General features: G+C 35.1%; 1 protein-coding gene across 6 annotated transcripts in view; it reads left to right on the top strand.

Moving 5' to 3' along the window:
• The first annotated feature begins 1,407 nt into the window (after positions 1–1,407).
• Positions 1,408–18,500, top strand: part of LOC110032363 (mediator of RNA polymerase II transcription subunit 15) — a 25,705-nt gene continuing 8,612 nt past the window's right edge. Inside the window, exons 1-3 of one of the 6 annotated variants that reach the window (XM_020735991.1) lie at positions 1,408–1,631; positions 7,311–7,345; positions 9,685–10,149. In XM_020735991.1, the coding sequence (XP_020591650.1) occupies positions 9,737–10,149 (413 nt within the window). In that variant the 5' untranslated portion in view covers positions 1,408–1,631; positions 7,311–7,345; positions 9,685–9,736. Of the gene's footprint in view, positions 1,632–1,693; positions 1,753–7,310; positions 7,346–8,534; positions 8,982–9,684; positions 10,150–18,500 lie in introns of those variants that run through there. The other 5 variants (XM_020735983.1, XM_020736014.1, XM_020735999.1 and 2 more) reach the window with 5 other exon arrangements.

Raw genomic sequence — 18,500 nt, 5'->3', positions numbered from 1 at the left:
AATATTTTATAAAAGAACAATAACAATAAAATAGAGCAGCAAAAAAAACTGTTTAATTTTCTTTCATTTATTTAGGTTAAACTTTTCATGTTAAAGAAAGTTTATAACAACATTCAAATAATATTTAAATCATGTTTCAACAAAGATTATGTCACGACACACCTAGAAGCTTGGAATTATCAAAGTGGAAACTAACGATCGGACGAAAGAAACATATCTAGCAGTTTTAATTCTCACCAAAATAAAAATAAAAAAAATTAATACACGAAAGAGTCATTCTATTTAAAAATTTATATTTACAATAAATTTTTCATATTTAAACATTGCATTTACATTTTTATAGAAAATAAATTGAACTACAATACCTATTAGCTTGCGCTCGGGACACTTGTACATTTATTTCCTGGGGTTCTTCCTCTAAAAATGTTAGACACTATGGGTTTAGTTAAAACTACTAACTATAAGAATATTTATGAATTGCAATAATTATCATTTTAAAATATTTTATAAATAAATTGTAACAATAAAAGACTGCAGTAAAAGAGAGCAGCAAAAAAACTGGTTAATTTTCTTTCATTTATTTAGGTTAAACTTTTCATAATTGTGAGTCACGGTCTAATGTTCACTTTAATATATATATAAAATCATTTCTAACCCATCATAAAAAAAACTAATTTCCAGTTTTATTTTCATTTTTATTTTCATTTTGTGCACGTGTACATTACATTAATCTGTCAGTATCATCTAAATGCAACTCTCATATGCATGTATATATCATATTTTATTCATTTTTTTTATTTTACATTAACATTTAAAAGAAAACTTGTATTTAACATTTAAAATAAAACATGAACTTTTTGCATTTTAAAAATAAAATCAGGGAAATAGTAAAAACATACGTAAATCAATAGAACTATCATAAAATAAAATCTTATCACCTACCTCAGCGATGTAGCCAAATTGTCATTTGCTTAATCAGTCTAAACTTTTGGATGCACCTATAAAAACACTTTAAGCTATACCAGTTATATCCTCCATTAAGATATTAACATTTCATAAATTAACTTTCATACTTTTATTTTAGATGGTATTCTAAATTTTCTTTTGGCATGTTTCATTTAAGATCAACTTTATTAGGCCTTAAACTTAAGTTTAGCAATCTGACAGTTTTAATTTAGCTAAACACTAATTAATTAGGAAAATAACATTTAATTATTGAAATTAGTCATGATACCTGAATTTACTAATCTCTACAAGGTTTTGTCCAGCTTTAGCCTTCTCAATGATTGCCTTTAAACAACTTAAACCCAATTTAATTATACTTTTGATTATCTAAATTAAGTTTCAATTATCAGATTTAATAATTAAAAAAAACAATTAAATCATTATTTTACTTTTCCTCTCTCTGCCCTAAGCCATTTGAACCGAGCAGTTAGGGTTCCGTCGAGCTCTCCCCCGCACGCAGAAGGGTCCCGCGAGCCGCACGATAGGCTTCTCGCCGGCCCTTCTTCCATCTTCCAACTCTCGACCGAGATTCCTACAAGCCGAGCGAGCTCTCCTTCCTCTTCCTTTCACTCCGGTAGTTCACAGAAGCTGCGCTGAGTGCCTCACGAGTCGCTCGAGCATTCCAGGTAGTCAATCGAACTTCCTCTTCTTCTTCCTCCTATCCTTTGATGATCGCAGCTCTCGACAGAACCGCTCGAGCTCTCTTCACACTCCTACACTCGAGAGAATGGGAGGAATTGACCGCAAGTAAGCCGCACATCTCCTCTTCCTCCTTCCTCTTCTTCCTCTTCCACGATTTCTTTCTTCTTCTTCCTCTGTTTCTCACGGCTCCCTCTTTCTCTCACGCCCCCTCGCTCTCGCATCCTCTGCCTTTCTCGCTGGGTTCGAATGAGAGGTAATGAGGAAAAATCCTTGTCCTAGTGCTCTCATGGGTGGTGCGGGTCTCGCTCGAATTACCAACGAAGATTTGTTTTATATTATGTTTGTTAATTTAATTTATTTTTTTTTGAATTTATTTATTATTATAATATTCCCTCTTCATCAAAATTTAATGTATAAAATATATTTTGTATCTTAACTTAAAAAGTGTGGTATCTCTCTATATCTCTTTTTTGATTCCTTCTCGCATGTAGCTTCTTTTTCAATCTCCTACTTTCATAATACACAGAATAAAAGTAATCTCTCTATTCTTGAGTTGCTTCACGTCATAATCTATGATTCTTTATGGCCCATCCACAAAAGTCAGGCCAGGTTAAATATCGATGAGTTTTATGACCAGCTTACTAGCCTCATCAGCAATATGCTTCTGCAGTAAGGAGATATGAAGCACGTATGTTCCCTGTACGTATGGATTGGTAATGCAAGCTTATATGACACTTTTCCAATCTTCTACAATATTTCATAGGGACCAACATATTGTGGACACAACTTCCCAAACTTTCCAAATTACTTAACACCCTTCATTGGATTGATCTTCAGATAAACAAATTCCCCCACTTCAAACTCTACCGATCGATGCTTAGCATCATAATACACTCTCTGTCTTGTCTATCCTAGACTGCTCTCAGTCTGCACGAACCAGCAAGTTTTTCTTAGTTGTTTCTTCAACAAAATTAGCACCAATTAATTTTCTTTCACCATTTCTGTCCAACAAAGAGGTGTCCTATATTTTCTTTCATACAAAGCTTCATAACGAGTCATACCAATAATAGTCTGAAAAACTGTTATTATAAGAAAACTCTATCAGAGGTATTTGCATTTCCCAGGTTCCACCAAAATCAAGAACACGAAGTCAAAGCAAGTCTTCCAATGCTTGGATCATTCTTTCTGAATGACCATCTGTTTGGGGATGAAAAGTTGTACTGAATGTCAATTGAGCACCCAAAGCCTTTTGGACTTTCCTCCACTGTCTGGATATGATTCTACCATCTTGATCTGAAATAATAAACTTTAGGACTTCATGCGATTTCACAATTTCATCAACATAAATTCTAGACAACTTGTCCATAGAATATATATGTCTGATAGACAATAAAGGTGCAGACTTGGTCAGATGATCAATAATCAACCATATTGCATCACGACCTCGCTTTGATTTCAATAGCCTCGTCACAAAGTTCATAACAATGTCATCTCATTTCTACTTTGATATAGTCAATAGTTGCAACAACCCACTATGATTATGATACTTAGCCTTAACCATCTGACAAGTAGGACACTTTACTACAAACTCTGCTACACTGCGCTTCAAATATGTCCACCAGAATAAACCCTTAAGCTTCTAATACCTCTTGTTACTTCCTCGATATACAATATTTCTTGAATAATGTGTCTCATGTAGGATTTCTTTGCATAAATCATTCACATTAGGAATACAATTTCTACCCTTGTACGTCAACAGATTTTCTTCATTGATCTTATATTTCTCCAATTGTCCTTCATTGCCTGGTTGAATATTTTTCGAAACTCTGCATCATGTGGCAATGCATCTCATATTTTGTCCTTCAAAATTGGTTGAATGAATACCTGATTCAAAAGAACAAAATTTTCATCATTTGGTGTCACTACTGATAACTACAAATGCTTTGTATCTTTAATTTGCTCTTCTTGTTGTGAAATTACCCAATTAACACTGTCACTTGCCTTTCTGCTTGGCAAGTTTGCCACAACATTTGCTTTACCCATGTGATATTGGATATCCAAGCCATAATCTTTAATAAACTCAAGCCAGCTCATTTGCCTCAAATCCAACTCCTTATGGGTGTATACTTCAAATTTTGATGATCAGTGAATACTTCACACCTGATATCATATAAATAATGTCTTCATATCTTCAAAGCAAATACAACTGCTACAAACTGCAAATAATGTGTCGGATAATTCTTTTCATGATTCTTCAATTGCTTAGATGCATAAGCAAATACTTTTCCATGTTCATAAGGACACACTCAAGTCCTCTTAAATATGCATCACTTCTTCTGTACCTAAGGGGATAGTCAATGTCGAGGTTGCCATCAAACACAACTTTAACTTTTGGAGAGCTTCCTCACAACGATTTGTCCATTCAAATTTCATTGCCTTTTAATTTAATCTGGACAAAGGCACTGCAATTTTAGAGAACCCCTCAACAAATTTCTTGTAATAATCTGTCAGGCCCAAGAAACTCTGAACTTCTACAACATTGGTTGGTTTGTGTCAATCAACTATCGCTTTTAACTTTATTTTGATCCATTGTGATACCTTCACTGTTAATGATATGGCCCAAAATGATATGCTACTCAACCAAATTTCACAATTTAACAACTTAGCAAACAAATGGTTCTCCTTTAGTGTCTGCAGAACAGTTCGAAGATGATCTGTGTGATGAATCTCATTACTAGAATAAATTAGAATGTCTTCAATGAAGACTATCGCAAATCCATCCAGAAATGGTTTAAAGATTATGTTCATCGGGTCCATAAAGATTGCAGGCACAAACTCATAATGCCCATATCTGGTGCTGAAAGACGCCCTAGCGATATCATCCTCTTTAATTCTCAAATGGTAATATTCTGAGTGCTAATCAATCTTGAAAAACACCGAGCTTCTCCTTGTCCTTGATTGTGAGTTTGTTTAGTTTTCGGTAATCAATGCATAGTCTTAAACACCCATCTTTCTTCCTAATAAAAAGCATTGGAGCTCTCTAAGGGGAAGTGCTTGGTTTGATGAATCCCTTCTCCAATAATTCATGCAGCTGGCTCTTCAATTCTTGCAACTCCTTGATTGTCATTCTATAAGGCACTTTCACCATTGGTTATGTACCTAGTATTAAATCGATAAGAAAATTTATCTCTTCTTGGAGGCAAACCTAACAAATCATTTAAGAACACATCTAGGTACTCATTCACTACCAGTATATCTTCTAACTTTTTTTGTTCTTCTGCAATATTAATGACTTGAGCTAAGAGTCCTTGATACCATTTTGCTAACAATTTGGATGCCTTCAAACTAGATATCATCATAAATAAGACTTGTCTATCTCCCAAGAACTTGAATTCTTCTTCTCCATGGATACTGAATTTAATTATATGTTTTGATCAATCAATAGTTGTGAAATGATTGGATAGCCAATTTATCTCTAGGATCACTTCAAACTCGTTGAGTGGCAGTACTACCAAATTTGCCTTAAAACTTCTATCACAGATGATCAGATTCACACAACAGCTTCTATCAGCCATCATGTGAGACTTATTCAGTAGAAAAGCTGATAAGGCATCAAGCATCCTGAATGCTTCCAATCTTTTAGAGTTCAAAAACTCCTCAGAGAAATGAATGAGATGCTCCGATAGCAAATAAAGTTCGGACCAATTTATTTTGGATAGGCATAAAACTTATAATAAATATAAAGATAGACTCACAATATAAATAATGATTGACAGATCTGCTAAAATAAATAAATTCCTGTAATGACGTCAGGTGAATCCTTTGTTTCTTGCTGAGTCAATGCATATACTCGGGCTGCACCTGACGGGTTTAACTTGGAGTTGGAGCAGATCCTGATGACTCAGCTGCCCTCTACCGAAAGTCCTCTGATTAGGTAGAGCCCTAACTCTGGCATCAACCTAAGGTCTCTTTCCTAAGGGAAGACACAACTTCGCCATGTGTTCGTGGTGATGGCACCAAAAACAAGTGTTGGTGTCTGACAAGCATTCTCTTTATGTGCCCTTCCAAACTTGGCATAAGTGGTCATACTACTATTATTGCTGGTGGCAGTCGCACTACTAGTACCATTACTGTTGGGTTGATGCTTCTTCTTACTAGACTGCACAAACAAGACAAACTGGGTGACATGTCCCGATCTTGACCTATCATCACGTCTCGTCTTCTGGAAATCTCCACGCCTCTGCATTGTCAATAAATCAATCTATATCTCCCCCTACTAAATAATTCTCAATGTCTAGAGGGATTAAAGGTTATCAGATGACACCCTTCAATCTAGAGAGAAATCGGTGGCCCTTTCTCTTGGTGTTAGGATTAACTGAGTGCATACTTAAACAACATTATGAACTTGGCCTCATACTGCATAATGGAACGATCAACTTGCACGAGTTTGATAAACAGGTCCTGCATCTGTCTTCCAGTCAGTAGAGAAATGAACCAGTCACGAAAAGTCCTCACGAAGTCTTTCATTTGTATCTGATTACTTGGCCGACCTCCAAACTTCTCCTGGAGCTGACACCACCTCTCTGCTTCACATTCGGAAGCAAAAGCAGCTAATGTGACTCTCCTCTCGTGAATACATCACAAACAATCAATAATTTTCTTAACTCTCAACAAGTTCTCTACCTCAACTGGCCCTCCTGCTCCTAAAAATAATGGTTGCTACATGTCAGATAGTTATCCATTTGAGTTGTTCCACTACCACTGCATTGGGTCTGAAAACCCTGAATAAGTCGTGTAACTGCGACCATCATTTGAGTAAGGGCCTCCATGAGGACCCTAACACCATTGGATGGAGGATCGTATGTATTGAAGGCACTCGATCCTAATGATTAGCACCTCTTAACTCTTTATCATTTCCATATGTACCCTCTGGATTAAAATCAATGTCTTAAAATAGCACAATTTTTTTTATTAGTAACATAAAAATTTAATTACCTTTTAATTATCTTAATAATTATTAATGATTTTTATAATGGCTCTTTTATGATCACTTTCTTACTGCCTTTAATTGGGCTCGGATACCTCTCTTGTCTTGATCCGACCTAAGAGCTTGGAATTACCAAGACGAGAACTGTCAGACGGAGGAAACCTATCTAGCAGTTTCATTTCTCAACATAAATAAAATCCAACACATAAAAGATCATTCTATTTAAAAACTTAAATTTATAATAGATTTTTCATATTTAAATATTTACATCTATATAGAAAATAAACTAAACTATAATACCTGTCAGCTTGCGCTCCACAATGCATGTACACGTACTTCCTGGATTCATCTAGTCTACAACTATTTTCTTGTAAAAAGATCACAACAATGTAATGAGTTAAAACTACCCGGTGAGCAAATATTTCTAAATTATAATAATTCTCATTTTAAAATATTTTGTAGAAGAACAATTACTCTAAAAGATTATGCAATAATAGAGAACAGTAAGGAGAATAGTTTCATTTCCTTTCATTTATTTATGTTGCACTTTTCATAATTGGAAGTCACCGTCAAAACTTATTTTTAAAAAAAATATATGTTTAACCATTTTCAACTACCATAAAAGCAAACAATTATTTTTTATTTTCATTTCTATTTTTATTTTCATTTTATGCAGGGTATATTGCATTCCACTGCCAGTACGATCCAAGGGTGACTCTCATTTTAAAAAAACTTGTATTTAACATTTAAAAGGAAACATGAACTTTTGCATTTTAAAAATAAAATTAATGAAACAATAAAAACATGAGTAAATCAATAGAACTATTGTAAAATAAATGCATCTTACCCATTTCAGCCATGTAGTCAAATTGTCATGCGCTCAATTAGTCTAAACTTTTGGGTGTGCATATAGGAACAATTTAAATTATACTACTTATATCCTCCATTAAGATATTAACATTTCATAAATTAACTATCATAATTCTATTTTAGATGGCATTCTAAATTTTCTTTTGGTATGTTTCATTTAAGAGCAACTTTATTAGGCCTTAAACTTAGGTTTTAAAGTTCTTAAAATTTTAATTTAATTTAACACTAATTGATTAAAAAAATAACATTTAATTATTAAAATTAGTTCTTATTCCTAAATTTCCTACCTCAACAAGATTTTATCTTGTTTTAGCCTCTCTGATGATTTTTTTTAACATTTTAAACCCAATTTAATTACACTTTTGATTATCTAATATAAATTTCAATTATCATATTTAAAAAAACTAAAAAAAAATAATTAAACCATTGTTGTACATTCCGTTTGTTTGCTATAAGCCATTCAAAAAAAGCAAGGGTTTGGACCATCTCTCCCCCACAGAAAAATTTTCAGTCCGGAGGTAGCTCTACGTGCGGATTCCAGTAATATGTTGTCACGTGTGCAATATCACGGAGGTTATTGAAGTGAAACTGCAGAGATTATTAGGGGGGTTATTGCAGGGGTTAATGTGAGGGTTTATTGAAGTGGAACCACAGAGGTTATTAGGGGGTTATTGCAAAGGGTTATTGGAGTGGAACCGGGAAAGTTATTGAGAGGTTATTCGGGGGTTATTTGGGGGTTGTTAGAGGTTATTGCAGAGGTTTATTAGAGTGGAACTGTGGAGTTTATTGAGAGGCTATTGGGGGGTTATTTGAGGGTTATTGGAGGTTATTGCAATGGTTTATTAGAGTGGAACCGTGAAGATTATTAGAAGGTTATTTGGGATTTTTTTTGGGAGTTATTGGAGATTATTGCAGGAGTTTATTAGAGTGGAACTATGTAGTTTATTGGAGTTATTTAGGAGTTATTGCGACGTTATTGGAGTTAATACCCCCAATAACCCCCCAATAATTTTCCAATAACCCTTTAAATAGCATCGGCAATTCCATTTCAATTACTCTTAGCGGTTACGCTTTAATTTTTTTTTATATATGCCCGATATATCACGCATGGGGGTTTATTACTGGGAGTCGGCTAGTAGAGCGGAGTGTAGACAGAAAATTCCCTCCCCCGCGAGCCTGCCTTCTCCTTCCTCCTCTCCGAGCCGCACGATTTGGCTCCCGCCGACCCTTCCTCCCACTCCCAGCTCTCGGCCTAGATTTCTACAAGCCGCGCGAGCTCTCCTTCATCTTCCTTTCACTCGGGTAGGTAACAGGAGCTGTGTCGAGTGTCTCACGAGCTGCTCGAGCTCTCCAGGTAGTCAATCGAAGTTCCTTTTCTTCTTCCTCTTTTCCTTTGATGCTCGCGGCACTCGACAGACCCGCTAGAACTCTCGTCACACTCCTACACTCGAGAGAGAATGGGAGGAATTGACCGCAGGTAAGGCACAAGTCTCTTCTTCCTGTACTGCATCTCGTTCTTCCTTTTCCTCGATTTCTTCTTTCCTCTTCTTCATCTAGTTCTCACGGCTCCCTCTTTCTCTCATGACTCGCTCTCGCATTTTCAAGCATGATTCAAGAAAGTTTTAAATAATATTTTAGTAATTATAAAATACAAAATAAATCAAATATCATTTGGTTCAAATAAGATTTGAACAAATTTTAGGCTGCCATCAACTCACCTCAATTCAATGTAAAGAGGATTAATGATTCAAATATTACACAATTGTCTGAATTATATGATACAATATCATTCAAAAATGTTATTCTTGCATGTAAAAGCAAGAATAATTATTTGATTAAATTTTCTTAAATATTTAATTAAAAAATATATTAAAAGATTATGGGTCCGTTCAGGGCATTTTGTTTGATGCTATGCGTTGCATTTTCACACTACATTTATCTTGGTACGGTGGTATCTGATTTTTTTTAAAAAATAAAATTTTATAGTAGTCATCGCACCTAATTTGTGTGCAGATTATTTTTAATCGACTTGTGAAAAAAAAAAAAAAAAAAAAAAACCTAATAAAAAATAAAATTTTATAGTAGTCATCGCACATAATTTATGTGCAGATTATTTTTAATCGACTTATGAAAAAAAAAAAAAAAAAAAAAAAAACCTATGATCGGTACCTTATTTTTAGGATCTACATGATGTGATGCTAGCGCGAGCAGACCAGAGCGGGAAAGCGAGTAATGGAAGAAGAAGGGAAGAAAGCGTTAGCCTTGCAACAACGGCAACTCCTGATGCAGCAGAGACAGCAACAGATCCAACTATTACAACGGCAGCAGCAGCAGCAGCAGCAACAGCAAGCCATGGCGAGATTCCCTTCCAACATCGATGCCCATCTGCGCGCGCCTGGGATGCGGCCGCACCTCCTTCAGCCGCAGCATCAGCCGCTACTCCATCAGCAACAGCAGCAGCAGCAGCAACAACCTCCGCCACCGGTGACTGCAACGGTCCCTCCGACGGCGACGGCATCAGCGTTGCCTGGAAGGTTGCGGCCTGGAAACTCGATCGAGGCGGAGATGGTGCACCAGGATGTCATGAATGTCTGCAATCCCGACTTCAAGCGCCCATTTTCGTCCGTCGAGGATGCGGTGCTTAGGTAAATGCTCTTCCTTTGTTTCACGTTCTTGATTTTGAGTTGAATCGAATTCAATAAGTTACTCTTTTGTTTTTTGTTTAAACTGTTGGGAATTGGGGATCTGTAACTGTTCTTAAATATGGAAGAATGTATTGCTGTATGTGCTTAGTCGGATCTGTTTCTTTTCATCTTGTTTCCATTGAGGATCCCGGATTCATGTAAAGCTCTTGATTTGCTTCTTGCTCGTCTGGAAGAATGTATTCCTACCAGTACACTATTTGGACATATTTTGTTCACCTGTCCCTCTGCGAAATATGTCAATTTTGTTAGCCAATGATGCTTCATAGGATTCTTTGAAACAAAATGTGCAACTATGATCTTTTAAAAAAAAAGTTCTACTAAACTAAAAAAATTATAGGCATTTTTCTTGGAAAATAGGTACAATTTTAAACCACAACAAAACATCACATCAGAGGAGGTATTGCTCTATTCCCAACTGTATTTTGGTATTTATTCTGTATAGAAAATTTTTTGTCATTTTTCAAATACACCATTTTTACATTTTTAGTTATATTAGACACAATGTTAAGCCTTGGGGTTTTGGATATAATGAATTTGTACTGTGCTTGTTCATTATTACCATTAGACATAATCTATCTTTACTTGATTAAAAAGCACATTTCTTCTTGAATTCTAATATAACTTGAATTTTATTGTGTGGATTCATAAAGTTTTTTTGCTAGGCTGCTTTCATTATGATCTTGGTGCCACAAGTGTGCATTAAGAAATATTTACACCTTGCAATGTAAGGACAAGCTTTCATAAATCCTTTTGTAGTCCTATGTGGGGGGAAATCTTCATGCCATTGATGGAAAAGTTAATGAATAATATTAGAAATTTTAGAATGTGCCTGCAAGTCTGTTTATAATGTATTAGGATCACTGAGCAGTGTTATGTTTAATAGTCAAAATGAAAGATACTTTAATAAGTAGGGTACATAATGCTAAGTACTTGCCTATATTTTTCTTAATTTAATTTAGTCTATGAAATAAAAATATATGTAGTATCAAATTTAATCACAATATAAATAAGACATCTACCCAAAATTTCAAGTATAACAGCCTCCTCACCCAAAATTTAAAATTTACAATTCAACCACCCAAAACCTTCGTCCTTTTCGGAACAGCCACCCAGTGACGGATCGGTGGCCTCCATTGATCTCCCATGACTGTTATACATTGTCCTCCTGCAAACTTCAAAATTTTCATGATTGAAGAAGTTCTGATGGAAAGATGAGAGAAGTTTCAAAACAACCACCTGCACTTGCCTTCGTCGCTTGCCCGTTGCTCGTCGTTTCCCACTTTGCCGCTCGCTATTCTGTGACTATCATACGCAGTCCATCTTCCGTGCACTCACCAAAAAATTTCTCTACAAGTGAACCTGTCAGCGTCAGCAAGCAAGAACTAGCAAGGCTCTCAGGCGTTGTTTTCCCTTGTCGGCACCGAATTATGGATGATACGGGAGCATTTGTTGGAAGAAGAAAAAAAAACAAGCGGCTCAGCCCCAAAAGCGAGAGGCAGTGGGATGTCCAAAGCCAATGGTGAAAAGTGGCATGTCTGACATTGGAGAGGGGAACATGAAATCATTGTCACTCCTGTACCTTAACTCACTGTCGGCACTCCCATTCTCAGGGGATTTTTTTTCTTCTCTATAAATTTTTAATTTTCTATTCTTCAGGTTCTTCCACTTTCTTTTCTCGTGTCCCTTCTCTCATCTTTCCATCATAACTTCTTTGATCTTGAAAATGTTGAAGTTTGTGGGAGGACAACGTATGACAGTCATGGGTGATCAATGGAGGCCGCCATTCTGCCACAGGGTGGCTGTTTCCAAAGAACAAAGGTTTTGAGTGGCTGAATTGTAAATTTTGAAGTTTGGGTAGTGAGGCTGCTATATTTGAGGTTTTGGGTGGTATGTATGTAAAAGTACCACAAGGCTTTATTCACATACATATAAGTACCACAAGGCTTTAATCTCAATATTGTTTTTTGCAGTTAAGGTACTATGCTTCAATATCACGTTCTATCGTAATTTACATGGAGCTATGCATTTGTATCTACATTAACATTCAACATATTTTATTATCTTCAATCCATGACATCAAGTGAGCTGAACATCATTTGCATAGCCATCTAGTTGGTTGCGATGGATGTGCTATTCACACACTCATTTTTTCCACGTTCAATTGTAGAATAATAGTGTGATAATGATGATTTTAAGCCTCATTTGGCCTAAAATGACAGTTTTACATGATGTTCATCCAACATCGATTAGAGCATCTTAGGACTATCATTATTGCTCTTCATTATTATGCCGGGCGGTTTTGTCATTTCAATTGTATTAGGATTATCTTCAACTCATTTTTTCCACGTTTCAATTGTTATGCCAGGGGGTTTTGTCATTTCATTATTTCTCTTCATTTACAAGTTAATTTATCAAGAGCTGACATGCTAGATTTGATTCAATTTCGTCCAGAATGTTAGTTTGTGTTATGTCCAAGTTTATTTGTTTCTGCAGTACTTGATTTGAATTTTTACTGATTATTAGTTTAATTATTTAAGACATGATAAGGTTGATGTAGTGTTACATTCGTAACTCCTTATTTATTTTGCCATATCAATTATGGACCGAGCCACTCAATATGATCATCTAGGGAACCATGCACACCTATTTTCAATAAAATATTTTCTCTTTTGAGAATCACGAACAAGATTATTGAGTAGGTAAAATTTGATCCCAATACAATTTCTAACGATCATGGCATAAACAATGGATTTTTATATCCACGAACAACTTTTTTAACTTCTAAAGTGCCTTCATGCTATAAATGATACTAAGTTGATATCATTCATATAGAATACAATGGAGATAAGCTAAAAAAGTATGGTGTATGGCTCCATAGGAAATCCACTTGTAGACTCAGGGAGCTGCACTTTACTCCCCTACAATGCCAAGGCCAATTTGTATCAATTTTGGACGCCTGTTTAAGCATGTTGAGGAGTCCCTTACCAATATTTACTGCTATTATGTTGTTTCTGTTCAAGTAATTTGTGAAGACTGTATATAACATTGATGGCATGGTCAAGAACGGTAGCCTCTTTTCTTAGTATGGGCGGGTTGAAAACCAATTTTGTGTCATACTTTGGAAATTGCCCTATTTCTTATTTGTGTTATCGTTTTGCTACTACAAAGAGAATTTTGAGACATCGAATGCCACATTCTTGGTGCGTTAACCTGGCTTTTACCATGCTACTATTCACCAAGAATGCTCACCTTTCTCATCTTGTGTTGGATAGACAATATAAATAACCTCAATTGCCTTGTGCGTTTACCTTTCTTGGTGTTAACAAGATAATTTTGACACAGTTCTTACTAACCCTTTTTGTGGGGTTGACATGGTAGTATTGCCAAAATTCATAACAAAATACTCATGATTGGACAATTGTTGCTCCTTATTGTGGGTGTGCTGTGCAAACTATCACCAAATACTTGCGTTTAAAAGAGTGTTAGTTAGAAGGTGTCTGGATCATTAAGCAGTCATTAAGATCACTATAAAGTATCAGTATTTCATATTGAGAGTAAATAATAAATTAGACATGATGACTAATTGTTATTTTTCAAAGATTGATCTAGAAGTGTCTACTATTAAAAGTAAGAGTGAATGAAGTCGATGAATTGAAGATTGATTTTATGAAAAGTGAGGATTTCTATGAATAATTAGTGATCTTTTTTGGTTCAACTAATCCATCAAGTACTTTCATAAGAATCATGAACCAATATCTTCAATATTTAATAGGAAAATTTTAATGTATACTTTGATGACATTTTGATTTACAATAAATCTAGAGAGGAGCATTGAGTTTATCATAAGAAAGTCTTAATCCAATACGAAAAGCCTTATATAAATATGAATAAGTGATGTTCTATAAATGGATCCATTATATTTTTAGGGTTTACTATATCCGCAGATTGGTTATTTATTGGTATTGATAAGGTTAAAATGATTTAAGGATGGGTTATTTATTTTTCTTTATAAGATTAAAATGATTAAGGATTGGTTAACCCGTTCTAACATTCATAGTATTTTGTGTAGAATTCAGAGTTTCTTATTTTAGATTTATTCTCGTTTATTTCTTTCTTACTATGTTTTATTTCTTTTCTTTTGTTGGTTGTCTTTGGTAAGTTGTAATGGTAGGAATTAAGTTTGCCCCATGCTTATTATATAAGGAGAAGACCTGTAATTTGATCAGAGCCAAGTTACAAACCCTAGATCTCTTTTTCGACATCCAGAATCCTCCCTACAACCGCCAGCCAACTTGTAGGCCTTCCCCGACTTCGACTACTACTCGCTTTCCTTGTCGGATCTCTCCCTTCAACCCCTTGCAGATGTTTTATTATCAGAATTCTCCGTGTAGACTTTCTTACGAGTGTTCTTCGTAGATGTACCTGCAGACACCCCTGTAGGTTTTCATTGTCTTCTACCGAGCGTTCCCTGCAAACATTCCGACGTGCTTCCTTAATGGCTTCTGTTGTCTTTGGCCAGAGCAGTGCATTCCTTCATCCATAGATATCAACCAGCCTTTCAGACATGCCTTCCTGCCTTCCCATCGTCAACCCAAATAATCCTTCCCAAGCAAGCATTACTTCTCTTCTACTGCACAGCATGCATAGGGCTTATGATAAAGTATAACATTAAAATATCTAGCTCTACTCTGGAGGTTAGTTATAAATCATAGACCGGAAATTATGTCCAAACATCCCCAAAACTCTCTTACTTTATCACAAATCATAAACTCAATGGCTATAATTTTTTTCAATTTTCTGAATTCGTGTTTATGTACATTTTTTAAGATGGAAAAGAGAAATATCTCACTGGATAGAGCACACTTCCTGAGCTCACTTATCCTAACCATCACTCATGGAAGATCCATGATCATATGATCATGTATTGATTGATCAATTATATGACCACAAATATTAGACAAAATTTTTTGCTTTATAAGACATCACAAGAGATTTGGGAAGCATCACGTGAGATTTATTCCAATACCGAAAACACTGCATAATTATTTAAGATTGAGGCAAAATTATATGAGCTCCGACAATAAGAGTTAAATGTGACTAAATTCTTCAACAAACTCACAAAGTACTGGTTAGATATGTTTGCTACTGATGTGTGGAAGTGTTTTCAAAATGCTATGTTGTATAAAATAATAATGAAGAAAAAGATGATCAAGTTCTTGTTGGGTCTAAATAAAATTTTAGATGAGGTAAGAGGAAGAATCAAGGGGATGAAGCCTATTACTACTACTAGGGAAGCTTTTACTAAAGTCAAAAGAGAAGAAAGTCAGAGGAGTCCTATGATGGCAGGAAGTATGGATTCATTTAGCACTGAAAGGTTTGCCTTGTACACACGCAACTTCTCTTATGAGTCAAAGTCAAAGAAGAATTGTCCCTTATGTGAACATTACAAGAAACTTGGTAACTCTAAGAACAATGACCGAAAACTACATGAAAACCTATATAGATTGGAAACTTGCACAATGGAGGAAAGACTAATACAATAAGACCCATGCCGCTACCTCGTATGAAGGTTCAACCGACCCTAGCTTGTTCACCAAGAAACATCTAGCGGTGATGAAGAAACTTCTTTTGCGCACAACCAAGCGGCTTACTAGCTTGATGATACACCAATGTATCATGTCCTCCTATCTTGCTAACTATGGAAGATTTCTACCTTGGAGAATATATCAGGTGTTTCTAATTACATGACTGAAGATATTCATGCTCTCATCAATTATCTAGAGTTGACAAACTTCTAATTTGTTAAACTTGTCAGTGGATCTCACGCCAGGATTGTTGGGAAAGGAGAATTGAAAGTCTTCAAAGATATTCAGTTTTTTTCTGTGCTATATGTTTCCCAATTAGATTATAACTTATTTTCAGTTAGCAAGCTTAGTGATGATTTAAACTGTGTTACTAAATTTCATTTGAATTCTTGTGAATTTCAGGTGGTGGATTCGGGGAAGATAATTGATAATGTTGAATTGCATCAATGTCTATACCTACTTAAGAAAATCTTTTCTCTTAACACGCAAGTGTTTTCTCCATTATTCTCTTCTCATATTACCTAGTTTATTGTGTATGAGTGTGCTGAAAGTCAACTTTTTATTATGATATTGTCGTCTAGGTCGTCCCAACTTTCATTATGTTGCAAAGTTATACCCTCATCTCTTTAATAATAAAAAATTAAAAGTTTATAGTATGAAACTTATCAATTGGCTAAACATATTTATTATGCATATCATTTTTCTCTATACAAATCCTGAAATCCTTTCTCTATCATTTATAGTGACATTTTGGGACCATCAAAATTGAAACCGTCAATGAAGTCAGATGGTTTATCTCTTTTATTAATGACTGCATTACAACTAGTTGAATATTCCTCGTGAAGGAAAAATTTAAACTGCACAAGTCTTTTAATCTTTTCATAACATGATTTTCATGTAGCTCCAATGCAAATTTAATATTCTCAAAACGAATAATGCGAAGAAATACTTTAACTCTATCCTTAGACTATGCCTTACAAAAAACGATATCATCAATGTGAGTTTCTGTGTTGAAACTCCACAACAAAATAAGATAGTTGAAAGGAATAATAGACATCTCCTCGAGATAGCTAGGTCTATAATGTTTTCTCACAATGTTCCAAAAATTTTCTGAAGAGATGTCGTGCTCAAAACCACCTACCTAATTAATAGAATGTCAAGCAATGTCCTTAGATTGAAAGCCCCTTTCTATATTGTGTTGGAAAAATATCCTCATGTCGGAGCGTTCTCATCCAATCTTCATCTAAATATATTTGGATGTCTCTTTTGTTCACATTCACCAACCAACCATACAAAGTTTGATCCAAAATTCATCAAATGTATTTTTCTTGAGTATGCTTCTAACAAAAAGGGGTACAAGTACTATTCTCTCATTACAAAAAATACTATAACTCCATGGGTATAACTTTCTTTGAAAACCAACTCTACTAATCCAAATTTGATATTCACGGGGAGAGTTTGGATGAATATTAGACTTAGGACACTACTATGGATACTCACACTAATCTAGAGTCATCACGACATATTCTCCTTCCCTCTAACTATTCTGTCTTCCAAGTTTCATCTGTTGAGAACATTCAACCTGAGATTGACAATAAGGAGCTTTGTGTGTATACTAAGAGAAAGAAATCCACTGAGCAGGATAAAGACAATATGCAATCATAGTACTGTTCACAACCAAATTGGAATTCTCACTTCTCTGAGGTTCCAAGGGAGATGGAATCCAGTAGAGAAGACACGAATATTTGCACAAACTATCCTAGTTAGGATTATGTTGTCTATGTGAAGTTATCATCAATTTATAAAATATTTGTATCTAATCTTGATGTAGATACCCAAGTCTATTCATGAAGCACTTTAAGGTCTAAAATAGAACAAGACACTTGAAGGAGAGATCCAAGCACTTAATCTAAATGACACATGCACACTTGCAAAGTTTCCTCTAAAAGACCCATTGGATGCAAGTAGGTGTTTAATGCCAAGTACAAAGAAAATGGGAGCATTGAGATGTTCAAGGCTAGGTTGGTAGTCAAAGGTTTCACTCAGTCTTATGGGATCGACTATCAAGAGACCTTTGCTGCAGTGGCTAAGTTAAACACTGTAAGAGTTCATCTTTTCTTTGCAGTGAACAAATAGTGGGAATTGCATCAACTTGATACAAGAATGTATTTTTGAATGTAGACTTTGAGGAAGAAGTGTATCTGGAGATCCAACCAGGATTGAAAAATGACTCAAATAAACATCATGTTTGTAAACCAATAAATTCACTCGATGGCTTCAAACAATCTCCAAAGGCTTTGTTTGACAAGTATTTTGATGCTATGAAATCTAATGGGTACATCTAATGCCAAGCAGATCATACACTGTTCATAAAGCATACACAGGGAGATAAAAAAACTATAGTCATTGTCTATGTAGATGAAATGGTCCTAACTGATGATTAGGGAAAGGAGATTGGGAAGATTAAGAAGGATCTTGCTACTGAATTTGAAATTAATGATCTATGAGCGATGAGATACTTTATGGGCATGGAAGTGGTCAAGTCCAAGATGTGTATTGTGATATCTCAAAAAAAGTACATCTTAAACCAATTAAAAGAAACATGAATGATGGGGGTGCAAACATTCCAAGAATCTTATTAATTTCAACAAAAAGTTACAATTAAGGAGAGAAAAGACACCCACAGAAAAAAAGTCAATAATACAT

This window comes from Phalaenopsis equestris, unplaced genomic scaffold (assembly GCF_001263595.1).
Source record: "Phalaenopsis equestris unplaced genomic scaffold, ASM126359v1 Scaffold000002, whole genome shotgun sequence".
Classification (NCBI taxonomy): domain Eukaryota; kingdom Viridiplantae; phylum Streptophyta; class Magnoliopsida; order Asparagales; family Orchidaceae; genus Phalaenopsis; species Phalaenopsis equestris.
Note: the sequence above shows the minus strand (reverse complement) of the source record. Positions and strands in the feature narration are given on the sequence as shown.